Raw genomic sequence first — 25,990 nt, 5'->3', positions numbered from 1 at the left:
CTTCTATTCTTCAACTTGCCTCCCATTATTTATTTAAGAAAAAAAAAATCAAATTTAATATATTTATTTATGTATTTATTTCAGGTGTGGATGTGCAATTGAATCACAGCAGTGTTTGCCCTTAAATCTGTATTTTCCAACTGCTCTCTCTCTAAAAAAACAAGAAAAAGAAAAAAAAAAGCATGCGTACACACAGTATACTGCACACATGGATTATGAAATCGATCCAGTAAGAGTTTAGTGCTACCAACAGGCTGGCACACACACAATCCTTGTTATAGCATTGCTGTTCAGTGAGTGGTCATTATCAGCTTTTAATCTAAATGACTCCTTAAATGTTAGCACTGAAACAAATGAAGAGTTGTAATCCATACCGTGCTAATTTGAACACGATCCTTCGAAAAAGCAGCATAAATTGTTTTCATTTTGTGCTAACAAGTTTTCCTGTAATGTTGTACATCATTTGTGGTGTGTCCTGACGCAGCAGAACAACTCAAAGGGCTTCACCTCGAGAGCGATGTTGCTACGACTTTGTTCCGACATCTGATTTGAAAACTTGCAGACTCCTGACAGATGATGTATTAAGCAATATCTCAATACTCACAAAGAATTAGTCTACTAGAACCAACCTAACTATACAACGACTTTAGCAGTACAGGTTATTCAGTATTTAATGTCAGCTAATAAGCGTTACCCTCCGAGGGCTTCTCTAAAAGGCACAATACACTTTACACACAAGTCCTACCTTTCCCCCCCTCATCTCCACTGTCATCTTCCAGCCTCATGTGATTCACATTTTATGCATGTGACTCTTAAGGTTGTTTATTTGCCACAGCAATTCTGTCTCAGAGAAAGATGTTAGTTGAATCAAGAGAAATAAATAACTGAGAAGAATCTCACCTGTGCTGGAGTATTGTGTCTGTACGCTGTTTCTATCCTGAGATACCTGACACCTGGCCTGTGGGCATGCCTGAAGACGCACAGTGCCTTCCTCAAATGCATATTCATGCCACAGTTATTTCACTACTATATATTTCACTATTCTACACAAGATTCCTTGATATTTTCTTCAACAGTGTTTTTTTGTTGACCCAAATAGACTGGCTCACTACAGTAATTCATACAACCATTACTAAGTTACTGAGTCAAGTCGTTCATACATTTAACAACTAGCTAGTTTGAAACTAGTGATTTAAGCCACACCAGGTTATACTTACAGGGAATATCTTAGCAAGTAAAGACTTCAGTAATGTCTAAATTACCAGTAAGCTAGCCAGATAGAGAAAAGATTAAGGAGCCAAATGATGTATGAAACCTACGTATGTAGTATTTAATATATCTATTTTTATATTATTTATGTAGGTTTTATTTGCATATGCAGAAATGTGTTTGTAGTCATTCATATCATGAGTGGGAAACGATAACGATAACCTAACCAATGTCATTCATTCAAACATTATCAGTTTAAAGTTGTGTAATTTATATTAAATGTCAGTGAAAATCAGTTATCAACATTATTAAGCAGCGTTTCAGTACTTATTTCATGTTGCGTGACATACATTTGCAAGCTAACGTAATTATAGCAAAATACAGGAACGGCTCATTTCTATGAGGCCGTTTAACTTAGTGATGCACAAAACTTAGCGAATGGTTCCAGGCTCTTCAGCACCACAGGCAATCTGACTACCAATTCATTTTTAAATTACCTGCCCACATTAGCTCAATGCAATTTGGTTAAGACACACTGATTAATCAGCAGAGCTTTACTGCAGCACCGATCGTTAAAGAAAATAATTGCGATGGTGGTATCCAGCCTGTGTAACACACAAGAGATGAGCTTTAAAAAACTAAACGATTTCCAAGCACAGCTTGCAATCTTGACTTCATTGCAGGAGCTCGCAATACCATAAAGAAGGTGCATTTGAAAGGCCACCAGTGATCAAACAGGCTCTCAGTGTGTAGGATAAATAAAGCATTACACAAGCTTCCTTGGCCTCGACTGTTACAGGTCAAAGCAGCTTTATTCACAGTTCTTTTTTACACTGCCTGCAATTTATAAATTAAGCACCAAACCGATACACTTTATTATAATAAATGTCATTCTCTGTCACAGTTTCTTGGTCACCAGTTATGTAGTATATGAGTCCAGGTTAATGATATTGTTATGAAGGGAAATGATTCAACAGAAAGTCATTAAATGAAAAACAAGTCTTCAGACAGGAAATCCACATTCACCAACATGTGTGACTTTCGAGTGCTGCTGGTCGCAGCATGACGTCTGTGCCCGAGCAGACAAAGCTCACGGCGAAAGCCTCGGCTGTTTCCTCCCCCACCTAATCCCCTCTCACCTCCTGTCCTCACTGGACATCAACAGACATGCCGTAGTCAGGGCTGGTGGTGAACTGAATCTTACCATCTGCTTCCTGCTCTTCAAACACAATGACCTGGAAGGAAGCAAAAAATTAAAATAAATACCAGCTTAGCCGAGGTTATGAAAGGACACTGAGAGTGGGCTTTGGAGTGCTAGTGTCAAGATATGCGCACTCGGAGGATAAAAGTTGGGAAGGACAAGGAGAAACGCAGAGGTAGGGTAGTTCAACACCATAATAATACCCTGGAATATTAGGACATGTGTGATAATGAATGGAGTGTACATGAACTGTAAATGAATTGAGGTTAAGGACATTTACATTAGTCATGTTACGAGTGCCACCTGTAGGCAAACTATTATCTAATTATGAGGAATTCGCTCAGAGTTCAAACATAACTACATGCAGAACTGACAGGGCTCGTTTTTTTTAATGAGTTTTGTGGCCTCCGTACCTTCTCCCTTCATTTTGTAACGTGATAGCGAGTGGAGGGGGTTGCAATTAGCAACTACATCACTAGATGCCACTGAACCCTACACACTGATCCTCTCAGTCACACACATACAGGAGTCTAGACATCCTAAAGTGCATAACAAATGTTCTTATGAACAACACTGGAGATCAGGCCACCAATGCTAAAGTATCTCCTGAATGGTACGAAGACAGAAGTACTGTACCTGGTTGTCCCCCCTGTGAAGCCAGGGACCTGGGACATAGAGAGTTTGCTGAGGACCGATGGACCAGTAGCGTCCCAGATTCTTGCCGTTGATAAACACTACACCTTTGCCCCAGCCCTGCGAACACAACCAGTGATGGTTCGCCATGACAACAGACAGGTTCAGCCAATTAAATGTAGATGTGTAAATGCTGATGACTACCAACAAAACATGACCCTTTCTTCATATTATTTGAATCTTTTGCTTAATACATCCTGGGCTGTTGGTAATGATAGCTCTTAGCCCCTCTACATCCAGCCACTTCACTTGAGTCTCAGCACTGGAAAAATGCGGGAAAGTTACAAGATAAAGAAAAACAAAAACATGAGAGATATACAGTATGGCAGGATGGAAATGATCAGTCAAGAGGCACTTGACTACACACTACATCTACTGAAGTTGTCTGGACAAAGCCTAGATCATATTAACATACCAAAACAATACACAGTATACTATAGAGAGTTTGGACGTGTGTAAACTATATCTATAAGGGTAATCTAGAGGAAGAACAACCTGACTCATTTCCATGGTGAATCTATAAGAGGTAGGACACGTGTTTTCAGTGTTTGCTCTCTACTCACAGGCAGTTTGATGAAGGTGTCTTTGGGTACACTGTTGATATAGAGTCTGGCCTGGAAAAAACCTGGGAACAAGGGCCGCTGACGCATTGACATCCAGTGGCCTGAACTCTCGAGTCTGTAAGAGCAGAAAAACATTGCACTTTTGCTCAAATGCTTACAGATTACCTTACTGCATATTTCATGGCACAAAAGCACAAATATCGGATTTGCAATTTATCTTTTTAGACACATTCTGCTGCAATGTTCTTTATCAATAAAATCCATCAGTCTTGACTTTTAGGGTAACTAGCCAGCAGTATACAGTGTGTCATGTCATTCATATTTATATGCCTACAGTAAATGTCAAGTCATATGGATGCACATGGATGCCAGCGGATATATTCAAAATCACTATCTTTGTTTTGAGTACACAGTAGGTTATATTTTGCCTCCAAAGGTTGCTATGATATGAAACCAAACTTCCTTCCCTTGTATTAAGTTATACATTTTTAGTGTTCATCTGTACAGAGCTCCAGACCTTGACATTTTCAGGATGGTGCTGAGAGAAAGAGTACAATAGAGACATTTTTCAGTAAATTAGGAGAGGACTACAGCAACAGTGGATTCAAGATATAATCCACCAAGACCAAATATAAATCACTCAACAAACTAGACAGTCAGCTACTACAGCTACAAGTTTTTATTATCTGTGCAACAAAGATTTCTAAGTGTGATCAATATATACAGAGAAATAACTAATATACACAAAGATTTTGTGATTGGAAAAGGCTGTGGAAGATGTTTGACAAATTCTGCACGTGATGAGCAACATCACAAGAAGGAATTATAATCTTGTAATATGGAATCATGATGAGGGAAATGCATTTGCACCTTGGGGTGCACTGGGTCCTGCAAAATGAGACCTCATAACGCTCGGCCATAACAGAGAAATTAACAGACGTAATGACTATTATGGGACTGAAACATTAAAAAGTCCCCCACAATGTTTAACCGTTTGTCAAAGACATTTTGCATTCAACAAATCTAAACCTGCCTTTAAGCAAATCACTGAGACCATTTTAGTTTTTTGTTTTTTTCCCGATGTGCAGTCTGTCCATGTTCTGTGCTCGTCAGTTGGTCTGTGAAATAATGATCTGCCCGCTTTAAGAAAGTAAAAGGCCCTTTACAATGTTGAGCCTGCCGTACCACTTCTAATTTAAGATGTTTAACATAAGGTGTTGAATTGGAAGACTGTGTTTTGATTTCTGAACACTGCCGTCATGTTCCCGCCGTAATTGGGTTAAGCAGCGAGATAATCAGCTGGATTGAATCAGGAGCAGGCAGGTGTAACGACAGAGAAACACAAACATGGAAGGAAACTACGTTATAATTGAAAGACACAAACCTGTTCACAAAGCCCGGCTTCATACCCAGACTATGAATAATGAAGTCTCGGAGGACATGCTTGTTTAACTCGATATCTCCAACAAGACCTGAAAGGTAAGTCAAAGTTTTCCTTGTGGATCTTAAGACACTGTTAATTAGCTTCTTTGAAGGTCTCGAGTGGAGAAAAAAAAGAAAGACCGAACATCTACAAAGCCATCGGTTTGCCGAACAATTTGTACCTTTGCGCTGTTCATCCAGGGTTTTCCCATAATTCACTCTTCCACAGTTCTCCACCAGTAAACTTAGAGTTCTTTTTCCCTTCAGTGGAAAAAAAAAAAAACATAAATCATGTAAGACATTACTGACAGTATTCTTCCAGGAAGGAATTCACACAAAAAAACAAAAAACAGACAAAGAAAGGAAAAAAATGCTTTCAGCTGGTCTGGTTTTTTGGTAATTTTAGTAATGGATCAAGGTCAATCTGATTCTACACTTTTCTCCGTGAGACTGAAGTTAACTCTTCAAATTTGTTACGATAAACAGTCGTTTGATGATTTGCTGCTGGCTCGATACTGGGACCCTGCAGCCAGAAACATCTATCAGCATCCCCTGAAGCTTTCACATGCTGTGTGTTGTTAAATATTAATAACTTTATCCCTCTGAAATAAGCTAATAGCAGACTGTGTCTAAACTACAGACAGATGGACGCAAACACACACACACACACACACACACACACACACAATGTACCTTCCCATCGGGGAGAGCAAGTTCTTGTGTCTTATAATCCAGAACACCAACAAAATGTTTTTCCACATAAACCTAGGGGAAAAAAAGTGTATAAAGAAAAGTGTAAAGAAAAAATGTATTTGTCTTCATATTACACTCCTGTAACTCTTTGACTTTGATACCAGAGCAACCGGTCACAGCCTGAGCTTGTTATTTGTACTCCACTAGTACACTGAGCAGGGCTGTGATTTCTAACAAGGCAAGATAACAACTTTCTAAACCTACTCACAAAGAAAAGTGTTAAGTGTGTGACTGTGGACTCATTATGTCGACGTCTGTCTTCTTGTCTTTACCAGTGCTCTGTCTCTGATGTTGTTCTTTGAGTTGAGGGTTCCTCCACTGGTGATGGTGGTCTCAAACAGTGTGTAGCCATAAGACTGACCATTGTTATTGTTGAAGGGGAGATTCTCCATGTTCACCGGCCTCACTGACTTAAAAGGCTGAAAAATTACAAATGGAGAGTATAAAACAGTCACAAGGTTTGCATGTAAGACGTTTCAATGTGCTGTGGAAATTCTTCAAGACTCTTCAATGCTTGCTTTATTTAAAGCAAAAACACTCATAACCACTCTCAGTGCAGATGCGATCTTATGATTCCTGCCGCCGCTTGCAAGATGGCTTCACCCAAAGTGATGATTTATCAAACCTAATGAACCTTTCCTGTCTGGCACTCAGAGCAATTCTTTTATTCAGCACCAATCTTTTGCATACCCTTGGGAGGTGCATTTTGCACTCTTCACAAGACAATAAACACTCCCTGCTATGACACGATTAACCGCCTACCTCCAAACACACAGATACATTATCAAACTTGCGCATCCCACTCAGTCTCTCTGAAGTCACGGAAAAAAGACCACGCTCTTTTCAAAAACAAGGCCGTGTGGCTGGTCAGGAGCAAAGTAATTGTCGTCTCCGAGGGAAGCAAATTATGGCGACGGGGAGTGAATAATTAATGTTGTAAGCAAGTGCCAGACGTGCTACATCTGGTTGGAATATAAATGCCCCTGAAGACGATGTAAATGGCTAAACTAGACTGGTGGACATGAAAGCAAACTGACATGATGACACCCTCCAGACAGGTTTTTTCAAGCAGTTTTCTTTCTTTTCTTTTTTTTTTACCCTGTTTGGCAAAAGATTTTATATTTTATATTTCTACATTCACAAAGCTTCACATAGTTTATTACTGCTAGTCCCTGAGCAGATCACTCATGCAGTTAGGAGAGAATATCTTGCTTAGGGGCACCTCATCAGCAGTTGCTCATTAAGGGAGGAGTGTTACTTATTTACTTCCCTTCTCAGACTTTCTCAATGATCCAAAAAATCAAGTTGGTGATGGATGATGGTTTCAAGCTCATTTTATTTAACCACAAGGGTTTTTTTGTTTTAGAAGAACATATGCTACTGTATATCTTATGATCTGGACAGACCGAATGGCCTAAAGGATGTGCAGAGGGTATTTACTACTAGGTTACCACTCACATATGATAATGTTTTATCAGAGCAGGCTCGAAGCATTAGACATGCAGAGGTGTCACGATGAAGCTTTGTTTTGGGTAATCACATGGATGTAGGGCATGTTGTAGCATGGATACATCTTCCGTCTGGCGAAAAGACAAATCTGAAGAAATAATCAATACTGAGACCTTAATTGTGGAGTTAGTTCTATCATTTGCTAATGCTGACTGATTGTGAATTATTTAATTTGATTAGACAGATGCGGTAAGGAGCGCATGTACTGTAAATACACCTGTCCTCAGGCGGGGACAGGCTCTTTGAGCAGCAGAATACATTTTTAAGGATTAAACAGACCATAACAGGCTGCACATCAACATAATTCAATCATTTATTTGTTTGACTTTTGTGTATTAATGATGTTTTATTTCAGTGTATTACTGTTCTCAGTCAACAACCTTGTTACTCTGTTTTCACATGGATGGTGTTTATCATTTGTGCGCCTCGAAATCAGGCACTGTGTGTCAGTGTAGCCTACCTTGTCAGTGAAATGCAGACTGTCCCACAGAGACATGTGCTGCTGGATGACAGCAGGCTGGTACGCTCTCCTCTCCTGGAGAGAGGGCAGTTCAGGGAGAGGCTGAGCTGAGAAACAAGGAGGTAAAAAGTGGGTAGGTTGCAGTTTGTCTGTCTGTATGAGTTCATTTCATATTCCTTATCCTTTATTTATCCAGGGGTTGCAAACAAGTGAAAGCAGAGATGAATCTATGTGTTTTTTTAAGCATATGTAAATTGAGTCAGTGAGGAAAGATAAAGATGGCTATTTCTGATCTTTAAAGAAATTTGGGAACTTGCAAATTTATAATCCTTTGCATCTAGACATCTACATATCACATCAAAGATAAAGCCAAAAGATTGGCTGCTTTGTAAATTTAAATTGTAAACCATGTTAAGTCTTAAAGCAAACTATAGCAACATTTTGGGTACAGCTAGTACTAAAAAAAAAAGTAGATTGACTTATTAACTTTGACCTGCTTAAGTTTGACCTAAAAAACAATTCACTGAAACGCACAAAAAAGCTATTGGACCATCATTTGCGCTATTTAAGCACTGTGAACTGTCCCATCTATCTGCAATCCCTTAAAGGAGTATTCATATACTAAAGCCGGTGAACCACTCACTGCCAATCAGAAGGGTAGCCTGTCCCTTGGAAATTTGTAGAGGCCATTTACCCTCTATGAAGGTTTGTGCTCCCTCTTACAAACTGGTCTCTTTACAGTAATTAACAGTGGTTGCCCGCTCCCTCAAAACACTTTTAAAAGGTGTTAAAGCATGCAGAGACACCAGCGGTCCCTCTGGAAAAAGCTTGACAGCATTTCCTTATCACCAAGCAGTAACAGCTGGATCACTTACGGAGAGCCTCGAGGATAATGGCCTACACCTTTCCCCTAAATGGGTCTCTATAACACTTACAAGCCAGTGCCTTTGGTAGTGTATAAGGTGTCAAATCTAAGAACGACAATTCTATCAAACTATGTCACAAATCTTCCCACAACAATGCCTATGCGTGTTGTCCCAAATCCATATAATCCTGTGCAGAGACATTGTGGTGGTGTCTTAGGAGGGTGTAGGAGAAAAAACTGCGAGGTTTCATGTTTTTTTTTTTCAGAACATCTGACAGTAGATGAATACTTAAAATCCCTAAATGCTTTAAGGTAAACTGTAATTTTGCAATTTCTGACAGCTTTGTAATAATAAGAAAAGCCCCCAAGCATATATGTCACAGGCTACTGTAAGAGGCATGTTGTTGTCAAAGATCATTGTGAAGACGTTTGACAGATCAGCCTGAATCCACGGCAAGCTGTGCAAAAACAACACCACAGGGAAAAGAGTAACTGACACAATGTTCACTACTTGACAACCAAACAATACTAAAATATCAAGCTGATCTAATTAAAGAATTAGGTCGCGTGTTTGTGGTTGCTGAGTAGAGCACAAAGCCTTCTCAGACTCTCATATTCAGGCCACTGCTCATTGTTCAGCAGACTACAAAACATAAAGATGAATCACGCACAGGCAGCCTTTCAAACTCTCTTCAATCACCTCGACTCTGGGCAAATTATTAGTTTGTTGCGCTCAGTACCAGATTGCCAAAAGCTACGTTTCTGATCATGGCCGCAAAACACTCGAGACTTCTGCCCCTAACCACAAACCCTTGTATTACAAATGGTGAATAATGCATGAGCACAATAAAATAAACAATAAACACAATAAAAGGCCTAGTATGTAATTTTCACAGTGGGTGGTAATTGAGGGTCTTCGGCTTGGGCAGAAATCTCACACACAAGCACAAACACACACACACACACACAAACCCATATCTAATCCATGCTTGTAATCATATGCAAAGTTATCCTACTTTAGCCAACAGAGAGCAGGTTGTACAAGGAGAATTAACTTAAGTGGGGAGATGAAAGGGAAAGGAGAGAAAGAGAGACAGAAGACGCGGGGCCCGTCTCAGCAACAACACACAACACTCACTGTGGTAGAGGCTGAATAAATTCCTCAGAAGATGGTACTTGGTGGTGTAATCCCCAGCCTCGGATAATGGAGCATCGTAATCTGAAAGATAATGTGCTATCAGAACAGCGGGCTCGGGAGCCAGAGAGAGAGGCAGGGATGCCTCTTACCGTGGCAGATGCTCTCCCTGTGCTCCCCTATCAAATATCTTGAGACAGCAGTGGGCCCAGACACATTTTGGATAATCTTGACAGAAAATTGAGCCGTTTGAGGCAAAAAGGTAAAGGGGCTTCAGGGGAGTAAACACAGGTATGAAGACTGGTGAAGGTCGTTCTTGCTGTGCATCAGTTTTCAGAATTCACCTCTTTTCTCAAGAACGAGGTCATTACAATGTTATGTACCCTAGAGGAGGATATAAAACCCATTGTACCGTCTTTAATTTACATTTCGCATGCATTCTATTAGGTAATGAATTCATTAGTGTGCACTGGATATTCAAATTTCAAAGCAGATGAAGGTCAATGGCTCAGGAGTAAAGATAGCGCCATCTACAGACATTTCAGATATCCCAATCATGTTTCAATATACCTACCCTACCCACATATGATGAACAAACAACACATATGTCAGACCGTACTTAGTGATATTTTGATTGTGTTTGAAGATTATGTACCTACTTTGGTGCAGAATCGATGGGCTTAAAAAAAAAAATGTTATTATAAATTCAGCAGAACATTAAGTAACTGTGAATATGGGTCTAGCTATTAAAATGCAGTTCTGTGTTCAACTGTGACCAATCAACCCTGCGTATAATATTTATAATTCCCCCTAACTCACAGGGATTTTTGTTTATTCCAGTGTTACAAAATTGTGTTCAAAAGCAGATTCATTTCACACACCGTAGCTTGTCACCATAGGTTTAGGTGCTGGCAATCCAACGGCAAACGCCCCGCTCATGAAGCCAAAATTCGTCCCCCCGTGGAACATGTAGAGGTTGATGGACATGCCCAGTTTCAGGATCTCCGTGACCACGGGTAAAATGTCTGTCGAGGACAGCGGAGAAAAAATCTCATTTAATACATAAAGAAATAAGTCAAGGAATGTCAAACACAAAGCTAAACATTATGAACCATACGTAACAAAAGGAGAAAAAAATCCATTGACTTAAGCTTTAACAAGCAAGAGCCACTGTTTCAATAATCCCGTTGGCCTCAATTCCCCTTCAATTGAAACACGGGAAGACCTCTGCCACACATCCTAATACATGTTACTATAATTCATTACAGGGCAATACTCACACCCATAAAAAATTGCCTACCTCCCTGCACGAACATATCAGAGCAAGTAATTAAGTATTCAAATTGGACTTTAATACTCAAATTGGACTGACTAATGATTTAAATCAAGGGCATGCGTCTTAGTGAATAACAATTGCGCAGGGTGAGTGATAGAGCCGGACTTGGTTGGTTTCAATGTGGTGGTGGTGCCACAAGCTGTGACCAACTGCTGGGTGTGTTGCAGTCTGTAGAGCACTGATCTGTCAAGGACAGAAATCCCCTCTGAATATTCCAGCGTTCATTTCATAACTGTGGCACTTTCTGCGTGGTGAGGGTCTTTTTCTCCCCATTCTGAGGAGAAGGTATATAAGGAAGCCCTTTTTTTATTTTTCAGAACATTTTTGTTTGGATGTGGATGGCTGCTGGGATTGACGGAGAGTAAAAGGAAGGCTCGAGGCTCTGCACTGTTTGAAATAAGACGTTTCTGACAGTACTCAAGATAGTGATAGCAGGGTGTGTGATTTCCATTCATCTTTACAATTGTGAAATAGGTGCTATCATTTATGTCACGACTGTACATTACACTTAAAATATCACCATCTTGGTTATAGCAGGTGGACCATGTTATATGGCTGGTATGTGGAATGAACTGTGCTGTTTATGTACCAGCACTACTCATACATTTAGGACTCAATACCAACATCCAGGACAACCTGAATAGTTTATGGCATATGTGTCTGTGAAACAGTAAAAAACACTAGTGGATGCATTGATTCTTCAATAAACAGAGAAGTAGCTCAAATGTGAAGATTTTTATATCATTCCAAATTAAATGTGTTTACATTATGGACTGTTGGTCGAACAGAACAAACAATATGGACACAACCCGTACCATCTATGAGATGTGAACGACCATTCAAAATATATTCAAGAATTTGATTGACAATAAATTGTTGGCAATATTATTTACAGGATCAAGAAAATACTACTCTTGTTTAACATGACTGCTCCCACATTATTTCAAAAATTGTTTCTGTTTATGCATCATACCTGTTTCTTTCCTCTTTCCTTCACTTCACATGTTAACTGGATATTGTGTTCACTCATTCATAGCGTGTTACAGTTTAATCAGGTTAAATTGACGTATAATATAATGTACAATAACAATACAGTGATACAATGTATACAGTATATAACATGATGAAATGGACCAGTGGCTACTGTGCCACTGATTGACAGTTGCTGGAAAAAAGGAGCCGAGAAATGTAGCAATGCACCAACAAACACAAGAAAAAAGGACTGCTAGCAATTAGTTATGAATGTTTGTATTTCACTTGCTCCAAATGTTTTCTCTAAAAATGTACACTCAACACATTTGTTAGGACACAGTGCATTTCAGAGCGAGACAGTGTACTTTCATGTCTGAAGTCTCACATATTTTGTCATGTCTTATGTTCAGGTACGGGCAGTTAAATACTGTAGCAAATATGCAGCCTGAGCTTTGAAGGCAATGTAGCATATAACTAATAGTAAAGTACACAGTTATGCAGTATGTTCCCATCAACTGAAACATCATTTAATGTAGCCAAGGGCAAGACTATCCTGGTGTGTATCTGTAGCTACGGCAAGAGGATACAGGGGAAGTGCAAGAGCATGAGATGAATGTGATTCCTACAACGTCTAACACCTCCACCTGCGCTCAGTACAGTCAGTCTGAATCAGTGGAGCACATCTTTGAACAATCCTTTACAAGGAAGTGTTTGAAAATCTGGCCTCTGAACATCAAATATATGGCCCAGAGACAAAGTTAAGAACAGACTGTGGTTTGTGATACTTGGCTCACAATCTACCATGCGTGAACAGTATATAAAACTGACAAAGCCACAGAACAAGGAGGAAATGACCATATGCTAAGCTGTACATCCCAGCTGCACTGAATGGGCTCCGTGCCTTTTGTGAAGGAACCATAGTGTTAGACAGACTGTCTCACCCTCAGTCTGGAGAATTTATCTAAACACAACCACCATAGCAGTAAGTTTGTCCTTACTCTGTCTTTCCTCTGGCAAAGAGACTGTTTTATTCTCAGCTAAAAAGGTTTGTCTTAAGCCTTTTTTACCCTAAAGCAATGAGACTCTGTTGTACCTTCAGAGAATCTGTACTGGCTCACAGAACAAAACCTGTCTTACCCTAGTCTCAAATTAGCCAGTATTATCGACCTAGTGAACAGAAAGAAACTGTTTCACCTTCAACAAAGAAACCATCAGCATAAATCCTGTCTTACCCTCATGTGAACGCCTGTCTTTTTTTTTTTTTTTTTTTTAAATCAGGGAACATATAGCATTCCCTACAGAGATCCTGTCTACCCATCTTAACATCTGTCTTACCCTCAGCTGCATACACATGATGTAGTTCACCCCAAAGATCGAACCAGCCAGACCAGTACTCCATCACCATCTTTGGCTTGTGAGGCTGGTGAAAGAAAAAACAATGGCTTGGTGTTATGACAATACATACAATAGTGCACTAGCACAAACTATAAATAAGTTGTCCTTTCATGGTAGTTAAGGAGCCCTATATTTTCACTTGGGTATTGCTGGACAGTCTACTTATTGGAAAAGTGAACGGATTGCTAATGATGTGGCTGTTTGATGTGAAGATCATAAAACTAGTAATGACTAACTCCAAAATCTACAAACATGGATCCAGTAATAACGAACCATGAAGGCAGTGGCACACAAATTAGACTCACTTGATTTTTATCCAGATACTTGATGTCATTCGAGTTCAGTTTCTGGAAATTGATGGTTTCTAGCGCTTCAGACAAAAACGGGCAGAACAGTATTGTTAAAAATATGTAACAAAGATGCACAACAACACCAAACATGCTTTGCATGCTTTACTGCAGAGGTCTATTGTAGGCTACAAAGAACTTTATGGAATTATTATTTTTTAAACCTTATGTTTCATTTCTTGTCTTGAAAGGTCCAGTGTGTAACATTTAGGAGGATCTACTGGCAGATATGGAACACTTATAGCTACATTTTCATTAGTGTGCAATCATCTGAAAATAAGAATGATTGTGTTTTCGTTAGAAGAACTTAGAATGAGCCTACAGAGAAAGCGGGTCCTCTTCAGGGGTCAGGGTCCGCCATGTTGAACTGCCATGTTGCTATACTACCCCACACAAAAAAATGGTGGCCGTAGTTAGGGTATTTGGATTTTTCATGGCTGATGCAACGGATATTCTGCAACATCACCACTAGGTATCACTAAATTCTACACACTGGATCTTTAAAACAACTATTAATACTTAGAATGTCATCATAAAGTAAAATTCTCCCTGCTGTGTATTTAACATGCAAATCAGGGTTGAGAAATATGCAAAATTTATCAAAATTATTTCAGAGATGCATTAAACTTTTTGTGAATTTTCCAGAGGGAAGTATTATTACAACAATTCCCTTAAAGATCCTGTCCTGTAATTATGATGCTGAAGAGGACAATTCATTGGTTTATAGTGATAATTATTGAAGTCATAATCAACTAATGTTACTAATGCATGTGGTTTAAAATAGCAGGTGTGTTATATAAAAGAAAACTAACAAGACTTTTATTTTCCAGAATCACACAGCCTCCAGCACTGTACATACAAGATGAACTTTCTGGCACAGCGCAGAATCCATTGTGTATAGAATCTGGTTCTGAGTTGCAGCTGCCTGACACTGGGCTCAGACCTCTTGTCGCACACACCAACCACTGTACTGTATATGTGTTTGTGTGTGTGTGTATGCACAGTCTTGTTTGTCTGTCAGCCTATCTGACAATACCTCCTTTCACTCCTCCAAGCTTTAGTCCTTCCTTGTTGTCTGAGGTCAGCAGCAGCTCAGTGACACCCCTTGACAGCAGCGCCTGTAAAGAGGGGGGAATATGGGGGGCAAATAAAACAAAACAATATTATTGTTGATTCTGAGAGAGTGGAAAGGAGAGTGAGCGAGTGAAAAACAGCAGAGTAAGCAAAGTAAAATAATTCTTACCTCCTTGATGAAATGCATGTACTCTTTATCTTTGGCGTAGGAGCCGTATTCATTCTCCACTTGAACTGCGATAATTGGGCCACCCTTGGAGTACTGCGCATTAATTAGCCAATGAATAGAGGACACTTATTAGGGCCTAAGCTCAATATTTTTTTTAAAACGCTGTGAAATGAAAATACGACCTCGTTCAATAATGCATGCAGGACACAAGTTGAACAGTTTAGGTGTGTATAGCACCCTGTATTGTCAATGGTTAATGGTCAACAGCAGCTAGTTATTGCAGTTTTTTTAGGGAGGCGGTAATAAAAAAATATTGCAATGGAAAGTACCTGATGCGGAACAACTTTCTTCATGAGCTGATTAAAGAAGGAATTGACTGCATTTGTGAATCCTGGGTAGGTCGTTCTCAGTTTCATCTTTGGATCCCGGAGTAGCCAACTAAATACAGAAATCACAACAAGACCTTGAAAATGTCCACAAAAGTAGCACATAATACAAGTTCTTCAAAGTGCTGTGTTGTGTGCTGTTGAGATTTTTCGCTATCAAAGATAATCGCACCAACCTAACCATGACTATCATAAAATGTGGTGCAGAGGAAGTTGTGCTTCACTGCGTGCCCCTAGTCACATTCTGTTTTGATGATTATCAAATAAATATTACCTCAACCTCATATCCCCTGAAGGCAAAACTACTCCAAAAATACCTAGTTCCAGTCTCCGGTCCCTCCAACACTCACCACATTATCTGTCCAAATCTATTTGGATTACAGAACTAAATGAATTCCTCCTTTCGGGAAGATATGCCTGTCAGATTTAATTATTGTTCTCTCTAATACCTCACTTAAAATCTGCTAAGTCATCAATGGCTTTCATCTGAGTAGCATTAGTTGTTAACTTATATGATGCATGATGTCCTCTAACCATAATATGTCATGTCGCTGTGTATAAACCCAACACTGTAAATTGGACCAATCTCACCAAGACAAATTCTTAGCAACATATCTGGTGAAACTAGCCAAGTAGATGACAGAGACAGCACACCTGAGATTATTCACATAACTAAAAGATAAGTTATTTATTTCCAAGAGTTGATGGTGGATTTAGCCTGCAGTAAAGATGCTGCTAACAAAACAGTTTACCTAAATGAGTTAATTCATTTCAAAGCCAATTTGAGGCATTCATTTGCACCCCACTGGCTATTCTGAAATAAAGCATTTTTTACCTGGGCAGACCCCCCAGATCCCACTCAGCACAGATGTAGGGCCCTGGACGCAGAATCACCCAGAGGCCCAGGTTGGCTGCAAGGCGGAGGTAGGCTCTAAAAGAAGGATGTAAAAGGTGCTGTCAAAGTTCAGAGTGAGTTCATTACCAACACAAGATATTTACCTCTAGTTGAGATCAGATTTGTTTTCTTTTCGAGCACCACACTTGACAGCAAGCGGCACATCTATGCCACTGTGATCAATAAATTAAGAATCATTGATACTGACTGGCTGAGCGCACAGCTAATTAATTCATTTCTTAAGGGTAAACGTACACCTTCTCAGCAGCATTCAATTATACAAGACTGTGGAAAGCCAGCCCCCTTTCTGCAATTCAACAGTGCCATCTGCAGGAGATCATCTGCTCTCAGACACAGTCTCAGAATGACTTCTGCTTCACCGTTCCTTACTCTAAGTCCAGCTGATCCTCGAAGTTGAACACCCCTCGCTCAGGCTCGTGCAGGTTCCACGGCACGTACCTGGAAAAAAATAATTAAAACAGATTATTTTTGTTTGTGCTTTTAGCAGTTTTAAAGGTGATGAATTTCAGTTGTTTTTAAGACTCTTGTAAAAATCCTTCTGTTTTCTTAAAACCATTAATTGCAATTCTTCTCTTTTTCTTTTACTATTTTGTTTGCTCTATGCATAATCTTCTCCAGCAAAAACAACAATCTGACACTGTTCATTCAAGTGCCTTAGGGTACAATTTGTCCAACCAGCTGTGAGTTGCAGAGGGAGCCTACGTTGTTAGAGTATTCAGGCCACAGGCCTTCATCTTCAGCAGCCGGTCCTCCCAGTAGGCTCTGGGGACACGGAAGTAATGAATTGAGCCTCCCAGGATGCGAAAGGGTTTTCTCTCCAGAGTGAACTGAGATGAGTTGGCCCTCAGACCTTCCACGTGGCTCATTCTTCTCACTTCAGGGCGATTCCTAAGGGGGGGAAAATACAGTTAAAAACTGGGAAAAAAGAACTTATTTAACTAGTGCAACAGGATCAAAGGCTATGCAGACATGTCTCTACAGTGTGTGCCAAGCTTATTTGCGCCCAGTTGCATCACCTATTCACAAATCTCCTTCATGCAAATCCTGGTGGTGAAAGGTAGCTCCTTTGGTAGGTGTTCCCTTCATTTGGATGTGATCATAAAGAGAAGAGGCAAAGCCTGAAGCTAAGGTATCTATGTATTAATGGTCATCCTGTAGGTTTCAGATAACAAGAACATGTCATTATGATCAGCAGTGAGACACACACACCTAACTTGTTACATGTGGAGTATGTTCAATGTCCCCAGGTGAACAGGTGAGCCAGGTGAAGGTTCATGGACAACTTGTTGAGTCCACATAACCGAGTAAATGTGCTTAAGTAGTATGTCAACACGCTGTTTACATGTTTTGGTGGGCGAGCTTTCTTTTCTCCTCATACATGACTCGTATTATAACGACTACTGGGCATGTTTTCCTGCAGGGTGGTGTTAGCTGTGCAAGAGTTTGCCTTACCTTGTAAACTGATAAGCAAGTACCGCTCCGACAGCGACACATAACAGCAGAATATATCTTTGTTTCAGGGACAGACGAAGACCAACTCTTTCCATTTGCAACAACACGACGTTACCCTGTACGTTACTAAAGTGTATGCAAAGCCTGTTGTACGAGTTGTGTCACTTATTGCTAAACCAGTTACGCAAATTTACACTTTTTAACTACCCCATATTCACACATAAAACTAGGATATAGGCGTTGCTCCCGGGATTACTAACTTTTTTTAAAATAAAAATAAAAATGAGTGCCCTCTTATAGCCAAATCAGCCAGTATTTATATGAGAAGAAGCTAGCGTTAGTTAGTCCAAAAGTAACATCGCACACAAACACCCGCCTGTCACTAAGGAGGGACCGTCACACAGTTACACTACTGACACAAACGCAGAAACTTGTCAGACCGTCCCTAACTTTTTTATTTATTTATTTATTTTAAATAAAAAATAATTAGTTACTTCAAACAAGAGCATAATGACTACAGACTCTTCTCCTTAGATTGTTCTCATGAATATAAGATATATATGTTTTTTTTATTGCATTTCCCAAGTTGTTTTTACACCCATGCTTATGTCAGCTAAATAACTAAATGTGAATGTAACATGCGCCATCAGTTCTCAGGATGATTTTTAATGGGATGCAAAGTTAAGTTTTTTCACCTTTTTAATCAGTCCATTCTTCTTCCTTACGCATCTTTAGAAACCCTCCCTCCTCCCATCCATTTTTGTGTCTTTTTATGACCTATGTCTTCTTTTGACCCACCATCCCAAAATTCTTGCTGTACATGCAATTTAATTCCATTTTTAACAATATATTTAATTTAACATTTAATAAAAGCCTGTCATTTGCAATTGCAATTCTCACAGCCTTGTTTTCCCGCATTACAGTATGTGTAGGCTCCTTCACTTCCTAACCTGACAATTTGTAGAATATCGTACAAAATATCCTGCCAACTTCTCGAGAAACCCTGTTTCAGACTCTGTAAAGATGCACAAGAATGTCACAGTTTTCATGACATATATTTTCTAAATTTACTGTCCCATGACTCAAAGATATAATGTTGACAGCACTGAATCTCCCCAATGCATAGACCATGGGTCTATTCAGCATACTATATTTGCAAACAGCAATATTCCCCCCTCAGAAAAAGTCTGAAAATAATTACAATATAAATACATACAACATAATCTGTGAAGTTGTTTGACTCTCTCTCTGTTCTCCATTGACAGCATTGTATGCTATAACTCAAATAAACATAGCAGAAAATGTAGATTGCAAATACATAACCGGTCTTATAAAAAAATAAAAACCTTTGGTTTTTCTGGCCCCTGTAATTTGTTGTGGTGCTCTTTGTCCTATGTTTTTAACTTTTTTTCTTATCAGTAATCATTACAATGTTGATGAGCTTTGGGAAGCAGGGGAATACAAACACGTCAACTATCCCAACTGAGGCAGAGAGTGCGAATAATATGACAACCACACGTATTCATACTCATTCTAGCAAACTAGCAAACTAACTCATGACCACAGTTGCACATGTCCAGTAAACTATAACATTACTGTGTACATTGTAATGCCTCCCATCTCTGACTCAGTGCGGTGGAGAGAGAGGGAGAGAGACAGAGCACTATTATATTTTTGTTCTGAAACAACAATAGTTTCCCTTATCCACAGTGTTTGAGGCCTCCCAGCACTACCCTCCCTTCAAATGCACGCTGGCAAGCTCAGCATCAAGGTACAGCTTTGGCAATGTTTTTTATGTAATTGGGATTTTCTGTAATTCTGCATTTGGGACATTTTCCTGGTAAGTTTTTACTTTTATTGTGCTCATATATCATTTATTTTGCGTAGTTTATGACCATCCTACAATATATACAATATATCACAGATGTAATATTTTAAGTAGTCCACTGATTAGCATTTTATTACAGTAACAATACTTTTGTAGATGTTTGAATTTTATTCACTACACATACGACCTGCTTCAGATTATATATTTCTTTATGTATATTTTATTTATAACAACCTGAAGTAAGAAGAATGAGCCGTGTGGAGGGTCTGAGGGCCAACTCGTCTCAGTTCACCCTGGAGGGAAAGCCCTTCCGCATCCAGGGAGGCTCCATCCATTATTTCCGTGTCCCCAGAGCCTACTGGGAGGACCGGTTACTGAAGATGAAGGCCTGTGGCCTGAATACTCTCACAACGTAGGCACCCTCTGCAACTTGACTATGACTCACATCACAGGATTTTCACTGTTCTTTTGCTGGAGAAGGTCAAACACAGATCAGATTGAATCAACTTTGTGAAAAGTTAAAATGAAATAGCAACAAACTAAATACCACAACATTGCAGGTCACTGTGCCACACTATTGTGTAAAAGATACAGAGAATTGGTTCTCTTTTTGTTTGTCTGCTTTTTCAGATATGTCCCTTGGAATCTGCATGAACCTGAAAGAGGAACATTCAACTTTCAGGATCAGTTAGACCTCAAGTGCGGCTTTCATATTCTATTTCTTCCGTTTTGTGGTTTGGTAAATAGACAAAAAAAAAGACATGCAGAATAGTGATTTTTCTTTGCATTTTCCAGAGCCTATCTTAGTTTAGCAGCAGAGATGGGTCTGTGGGTGATCCTGCGTCCTGGTCCTTACATCTGTGCTGAATGGGACTTGGGCGGGTTGCCTAGGTAACACCATCTGCCCATTGCTTTAAAATATTACCATATAATACCATATGAGCATGCCACCAGTGTTGTCCTTGTGTTTCTTTCAGCTGGTTGTTACAAGATAAAGGCATGCAGCTGAGGACAACTTATCCTGGATTTGTAGATGCTGTCAACCTTTACTTTGACAAGCTTATCTCAGTTATTAAACCACTGATGGTAAATTTAACTAAAGTCTGTTTTCATATTTCATATCAATCATTTCCTGATAGAATAACTAGAGATTTGTTTTTTGTTTGTTCTTTCAGTTCGAAGAGGGAGGCCCAATCATTGCTGTACAAGTTGAGAATGAGTACGGATCATACGCCAAAGATGAGAATTACATGCCATATATAAAGAATGTGGGTCTATTAATGTGTTTCAATGTATTTTTTATAGGAATCTGCACAACACATTGTAATGTAGTTTTCTCAATATATTATCCAAAAAAAACAAAACATTGTTTTTCTTTACCTGCAGTGTCTCGAGTCCAGAGGGATCAAGGAGCTCCTGCTGACTTCAGACAACTGGGAGGGCTTGAGATATGGAGGGATGGAGGGAGGTAATGATGATAACTAACCCTTGAGTCAACAGGGGAAAACAGCTGCCTGAAACATTAATTTAGTGTGTTTTTCTTCTTCATTTCAGTTCTAAAAACAATAAACCTTCAGAGACTGTCTTTCGGCGCTATCCAATGCTTAGCTGACATGCAGGTAGGTGATCATACTGGGAATAAGGAAGCCCATCCTTATAAGCCCATAAGGAAAATTTCATTTTTTTCCCCTTTCCTATTAAGTTCTTGCAGTGGCTCTTAAATTATAATAGACAGTAAGATATGAATATAATAGAGGCATGTGTTCTCTGTAGCCCCAGAAACCTCTAATGGTGATGGAATATTGGTCTGGGTGGTTTGATGTCTGGGGAGAACATCACCATGTTTTCCACGCTGAGGGTAAGGAAACACTTTTCAACCATAATTTTTCCAAAGAACATTTCTGCTGAGCACATAGTCATTTTCAGCATCACTCTGCATTCTCTTCATCCATTACGTACTTACAGGCTTCACAATGTCCATTGAGTCTCTTTGCTTGTGATTTTAGATAGACTTATGTAGGTAATTCAGAATGTACGGTTCAGGTATCGTTCAAGGACGTTTCAGTCGAGAGAGAGGAGCTTTACTGCTCTACTTAACGACTCTTTCATTGCTGTGTATTGTTCACTTTGTGTATTATTTGGTCATTTATTATCATATGATTTACAGACATGCTGGCTGTTGTGTCAGAGATTCTGGAGAGGGGTGTTTCCATTAATCTGTACATGTTTCATGGGGGGACCAGCTTTGGCTTCATGAATGGAGCCATGGACTTTGGCACCTATAAACCTCAGGTCACCAGTTATGGTTAGTTCAAAGACCAAAGAATAAAGGGTGTTTCAGATTCAGATCTTCAATTATTATATTATAATATGATTCCCCTGAACAAACTCATTGCTTACTGTTTTTGCAAACGTTTTTATTGCAGATTATGATGCTCCGCTAACTGAAGCTGGAGATTATACCCCAAAATATCAACTCTTGAGGACTTTATTCAGCCAGTACCACTGTAATGTCTTTTTACACACATATGTAGACCTCACAATTAATTTGATGACTTTCATTACCTGTAATTGAGTATCATAAATAGCATTAATGAAATCTTTTTAACCAACTTGTGTTCCAGTTGAACCTCTTCCTGAAGTGCCCTCTCTTCAGGAGAGGAGAGCATACGACCCTGTTGTCATCCAGCAGCACCTGTCACTGTGGGACAGCCTGCACTTCATCGACAAGGTAAGCTGCAGATGGCAAGCACCTCTCCACTGTGACAGTTATATAATCTCCAGAATTGAAAATGTTGTATTCAAACGTCTGCTACCACACCGTTGGATAAATATACAGAAGGGTCCCTGTTGGGATAAGGGGAAAATGTAAGATGTGGTGTAGCTCAAACAGACAGAACATTTCTGTTATCAGCTTCAGTGTGTCCCTTGTGCAGAAATCCAGCAACATGCTGTTCATGCTGAAGACAGATGTCTCACACCTAGCAGTTCGAGTTTGGTCAGACAAGGTGTCTCCTGCTTTTTTTAGAAGTATCTGTCATATGCTGTTTGGTGTTATTTAACGTGTTGCAGTGTCATGCATGCATATATTGTATTATTTCATCCAGTGATAATGAAACTTCCCCCAGCAGTGATGGCATCTTACCCTGCCTGTCAAACAACATACATACAGATCATCGTCATTTCACTGTCTTCAGAAGTCTGATGTTTACCATGTTCTGTCAGATTCTTGTATCCTATATGTTGCAATGGTTGACTGTTCATCCAGCCATACAGGTCAGAGATGCCAGTGAACATGGAAAATCTCCCTGTCAACAATAACAATGGTCAGTCATACGGTTACACACTGTATGAAACCACCATCAACAGTGGAGGAATCCTCAACTCAAAGAACAATGTCAGAGACAGAGCACTGGTAAGGGAATACGGACTGACCCACTGACAGACACACATGCTATACATGCATAATATAGTTTGAGAATAGTTTTTCTGGACAGCATGGTTATATATAATCCTGTCACTGTGATTTCTAATGTTCTCTAGGTTTTTGTGGACAGACAATGTGCTGGTAGTTTGGATAACAAGATTCATGAGCTGACACTTCCTGATGGAAAGGTACTGACAGTCTGCTGTAAGATGAACATGCCATCTTTCAAATTATAATCAAATTCAAGGTTAAGGTTAATCGCTAAAGTACAGGGGCCCATATGCCTCCCATACAGAAATAATTCACTGAAGAGCCTTGAACTGTCTTGGGAGTGAAGGAATGTTTGAGATAATACTGTTGGCTTTAACAACACAGTAGTCAAATTACCTTACATTTAGCTGAGATGGTGTCAAAGTCCAAGTGAGTAATTTAGTCCAATATCAACTTGTAAAGCAAAAAATAAAACAGAATAAAATTTGAATATGAATGTTTTCTTCCATTAAGGATAGGAGGATAGTGCAATATCCACTTAATGCCAGACTTTTTTTCATGCTTGAAAAACAATTTTAAAAAATGTATCTGCAGGATTCTGATTAATTCACACATTCAACATTCTGAATGTTTTCAGGCAATACCACACTGACTAAAGCCAATGTAACTACACTGTTTTAACTATATATTGAAATATATCATTTGCTCTGATGGGTCATCTTTTTTTTAAGGTTTAGCAGAATCCAGTTTAACTGTGCTGAAACAGGAAATGTGATTATGAGAAGCTGTATACATTACATGTGGACCCTATCAGATGTGTTAGTAACTAATTGTATTTACCATATTCAAATAAGCAGAAAATACTGGATTGTCTTATTGTGATCACCTTTCTTTTCTGAACAACTTTCCAAATAACACTTGTGTTTTGTGCATGTAAGGGAGATAGGACGTTGAGCATACTTGTGGAGAATTGTGGAAGAGTGAATTACGGGAAAGCTCTGGATGAACAACGCAAAGGTACTAAGTGTATTATGCTGTGTCATACACGTGCATTGCTAATGTATGTTTCAGTTCTGAACTGTTCATATTGGACCAGATTTACAGGTCTGAGTTAAACCATGTTCAAGCCTGTCTAAACTTTTTTTATGTTTGGTGGTGAACAACGCCCATGCATTCCCCACACAGAAAAGCATGTGTGATCTCATGCATATATTTACCTCATACTGTATTACAGGTATTGTGGGAGATATTCTGTTCAATCACATCCCCCTGAGAGGATTTACCATCTTCTGTTTAGATATGAAGCCAGGGTTTATGAAAAGGTTGGTTAACTGAATTTAATTTTTCATATTAAATGACCAGTTTGTCCCCTTCAAGGACAATTCTAGACAATTTCTGGTTGTGAATTAAAGGACAAATTCAAAATACTAATTAAAAATGTGTGAATAAATCACCCTTCACACGCTACTTCTAAATGACAATGAAATGATGAATCCTTCCTTGCCTCATAGTGTCTAGACTGATTTTAGTTTCACAGGATTACGGCCAGTGTTTCAAACGTTTGATCTTGTTTCAGGTTAATGAGTTCAGGTCAGTGGAAGTCTGACCTCAAGTCACCCACAGTTCCAGGATTTTTCCAGGCCAGACTGCATGTGGATGGTCCTCCCAGAGACACCTTCATCAGGCTCCCTGTGAGTAGGACAGCCAGCCATCTTTGAACCTGCATCTATTAGAGCTAGAATATTTTCTAATACTGATCCAGTATTTCTAATATTTAAAATTTATATTTATTTGTATTATTCTTTGTCTTTATGTGTATTAAGTACTGATCTAATTGAGGGATTAAAACGTTCTGAATATGTTTGACGCAGTCTGATGTCTTCAAATTTGCTGCTCTACATCAATGTCATACTGTAGTTCATTTGTAACAAACTATCCACATGGTCATTTTACTGAACATACCAATGCATCTCTCTACAGGATTGGGGTAAAGGAGTCGTGTTTGTCAATGGGCAAAACCTTGGACGTCATTGGTGTATCGGCCCGCAGCATTTCCTTTATCTCCCAGGAGCTTGGCTCAGAAGCGGAGAGAATCAGGTATACCCACAGATCCTAATAAGATGTATTGCACTTTAGTTGGGGGTAAAGTTCTAGATCATATGTGACAGATCGTATGTGCACAATATGTTTACAGTGTATTTTATGTTCTCTTTCAGATCATTGTTTTCGAGGAACAAAAAGCGGATAACAAAATACAGTTTGCTGCAAACCCCGATCATGGAAAGACAATTGACGTTTACAAACTCCCCTTTTGCACACTGCTGTGAAAATAATGCACAACAACAGACTCTCACATACACACGAGGGGACTGTGTATTGATACTGACAATGATTTTAAGCTATTAATTTACTAACCATGGCAGTTTAAATTGCTATTGTACAGCAATATCAGTGTTCATGTAATAAAATGTTACATCTATATTGAATCTGTTGTCTTTAAAACAATGCAAACCTGTCTGAACTGTCTTGTTTACTCATTTCTTCGGCATGACCTTTGCTCAGATTAGACATAACGTTGTTTGGACCTTTGACAGCTTGACCCGCCCTCACTAGGTTATCATTGGACCAAAGGCCTGTCCTTTATATGAGCGACGCTCTCCTATTCACAAAGACACCTGACCTCACCTCACTACTCGCAGCCGTATCATTTTCATCAACAACAAATCGTACAAACAGGAAAGGAAGTCGTCTATTCCTTCACAATAAAAGAAAATATTTGTTAAACTTGCTAGCGGAGACCATTGTAAACCACATTTGGGACATATAATATTGACAATAACAGTCACATTTCTTTGCTTGTATGAATACATGAATATCGTTACAGTGA

The 25,990-nt window shown here is 39.3% G+C and overlaps 2 protein-coding genes across 4 annotated transcripts; one reads left to right on the top strand and one right to left on the bottom strand.

Moving 5' to 3' along the window:
• Nucleotides 1-1,997: 1,997 nt before the first annotated feature.
• Nucleotides 1,998-18,266, bottom strand: LOC104940503 (beta-galactosidase-1-like protein 2). Of its 2 annotated transcripts, XM_010757120.3 has the most exons (19): nucleotides 17,858-18,264; nucleotides 17,108-17,293; nucleotides 16,775-16,843; nucleotides 16,325-16,420; nucleotides 15,433-15,541; nucleotides 15,104-15,196; nucleotides 14,897-14,978; nucleotides 13,819-13,883; nucleotides 13,454-13,538; nucleotides 10,692-10,835; nucleotides 9,814-9,894; nucleotides 7,811-7,917; nucleotides 6,114-6,260; nucleotides 5,782-5,853; nucleotides 5,271-5,349; nucleotides 5,051-5,138; nucleotides 3,667-3,781; nucleotides 3,047-3,163; nucleotides 1,998-2,444 (listed from the first exon to the last, which is right to left on the bottom strand). In XM_010757120.3, exons 1-19 carry the CDS (start codon nucleotides 17,950-17,952, stop codon nucleotides 2,358-2,360), a joined length of 1,917 nt encoding a protein of 638 aa, XP_010755422.3. In that variant the 5' UTR covers nucleotides 17,953-18,264; the 3' UTR covers nucleotides 1,998-2,357. The 2 variants fall into 2 exon arrangements, 1 of the variants encoding a protein (XP_010755422.3); XR_003462632.1 differs by lacking the exon at nucleotides 5,051-5,138 and having other exon boundaries at nucleotides 17,858-18,266.
• On the top strand, nucleotides 17,314-25,603 carry glb1l2 (galactosidase beta 1 like 2). Of its 2 annotated transcripts, none has more exons than XM_019268197.2 (20): nucleotides 17,314-17,534; nucleotides 19,568-19,697; nucleotides 19,926-20,097; nucleotides 20,316-20,384; nucleotides 20,481-20,576; nucleotides 20,663-20,771; nucleotides 20,861-20,953; nucleotides 21,072-21,153; nucleotides 21,240-21,304; nucleotides 21,459-21,543; nucleotides 21,853-21,990; nucleotides 22,112-22,192; nucleotides 22,310-22,416; nucleotides 22,954-23,100; nucleotides 23,229-23,300; nucleotides 24,042-24,120; nucleotides 24,338-24,425; nucleotides 24,680-24,794; nucleotides 25,084-25,200; nucleotides 25,320-25,603. In XM_019268197.2, exons 3-20 carry the CDS (start codon nucleotides 19,934-19,936, stop codon nucleotides 25,428-25,430), a joined length of 1,818 nt encoding a protein of 605 aa, XP_019123742.2. In that variant the 5' UTR covers nucleotides 17,314-17,534; nucleotides 19,568-19,697; nucleotides 19,926-19,933; the 3' UTR covers nucleotides 25,431-25,603. The 2 variants fall into 2 exon arrangements, with proteins under 2 accessions (XP_019123742.2, XP_019123743.2); XM_019268198.2 differs by having other exon boundaries at nucleotides 19,552-19,697.
• The last annotated feature ends 387 nt before the right edge of the window (nucleotides 25,604-25,990 follow it).

This window comes from Larimichthys crocea, chromosome VII (assembly GCF_000972845.2).
Source record: "Larimichthys crocea isolate SSNF chromosome VII, L_crocea_2.0, whole genome shotgun sequence".
In the NCBI taxonomy this organism is placed as follows: Eukaryota; Metazoa; Chordata; class Actinopteri; family Sciaenidae; genus Larimichthys; species Larimichthys crocea.
Note: the sequence above shows the minus strand (reverse complement) of the source record. Positions and strands in the feature narration are given on the sequence as shown.

What these genes read in the sequence shown, in the direction of transcription:
- glb1l2 (XM_019268197.2), top strand. Translation starts at nt 19,934, where the DNA reads ATGAGCCGTGTGGAGGGTCTGAGGGCCAACTCGTCTCAGTTCACCCTG. An exon ending in ACATGCCATATATAAAGAAT is followed by an intron (nt 20,954 to 21,071) that starts GTGGGTCTATTA and finishes CTTTACCTGCAG; the next exon opens with TGTCTCGAGTCCAGAGGGAT. An exon ending in AATGCTTAGCTGACATGCAG is followed by an intron (nt 21,305 to 21,458) that starts GTAGGTGATCAT and finishes TGTTCTCTGTAG; the next exon opens with CCCCAGAAACCTCTAATGGT.
- LOC104940503 (XM_010757120.3), bottom strand. Translation starts at nt 17,952, where the DNA reads ATGGAAAGAGTTGGTCTTCGTCTGTCCCTGAAACAAAGATATATTCTG. An exon ending in GGCCTGAATACTCTAACAAC is followed by an intron (nt 16,844 to 17,107) that starts GTAGGCTCCCTC and finishes ATTTTTTTCCAG; the next exon opens with GTACGTGCCGTGGAACCTGC. An exon ending in AGAAAGTTGTTCCGCATCAG is followed by an intron (nt 15,197 to 15,432) that starts GTACTTTCCATT and finishes ATTAATGCGCAG; the next exon opens with TACTCCAAGGGTGGCCCAAT.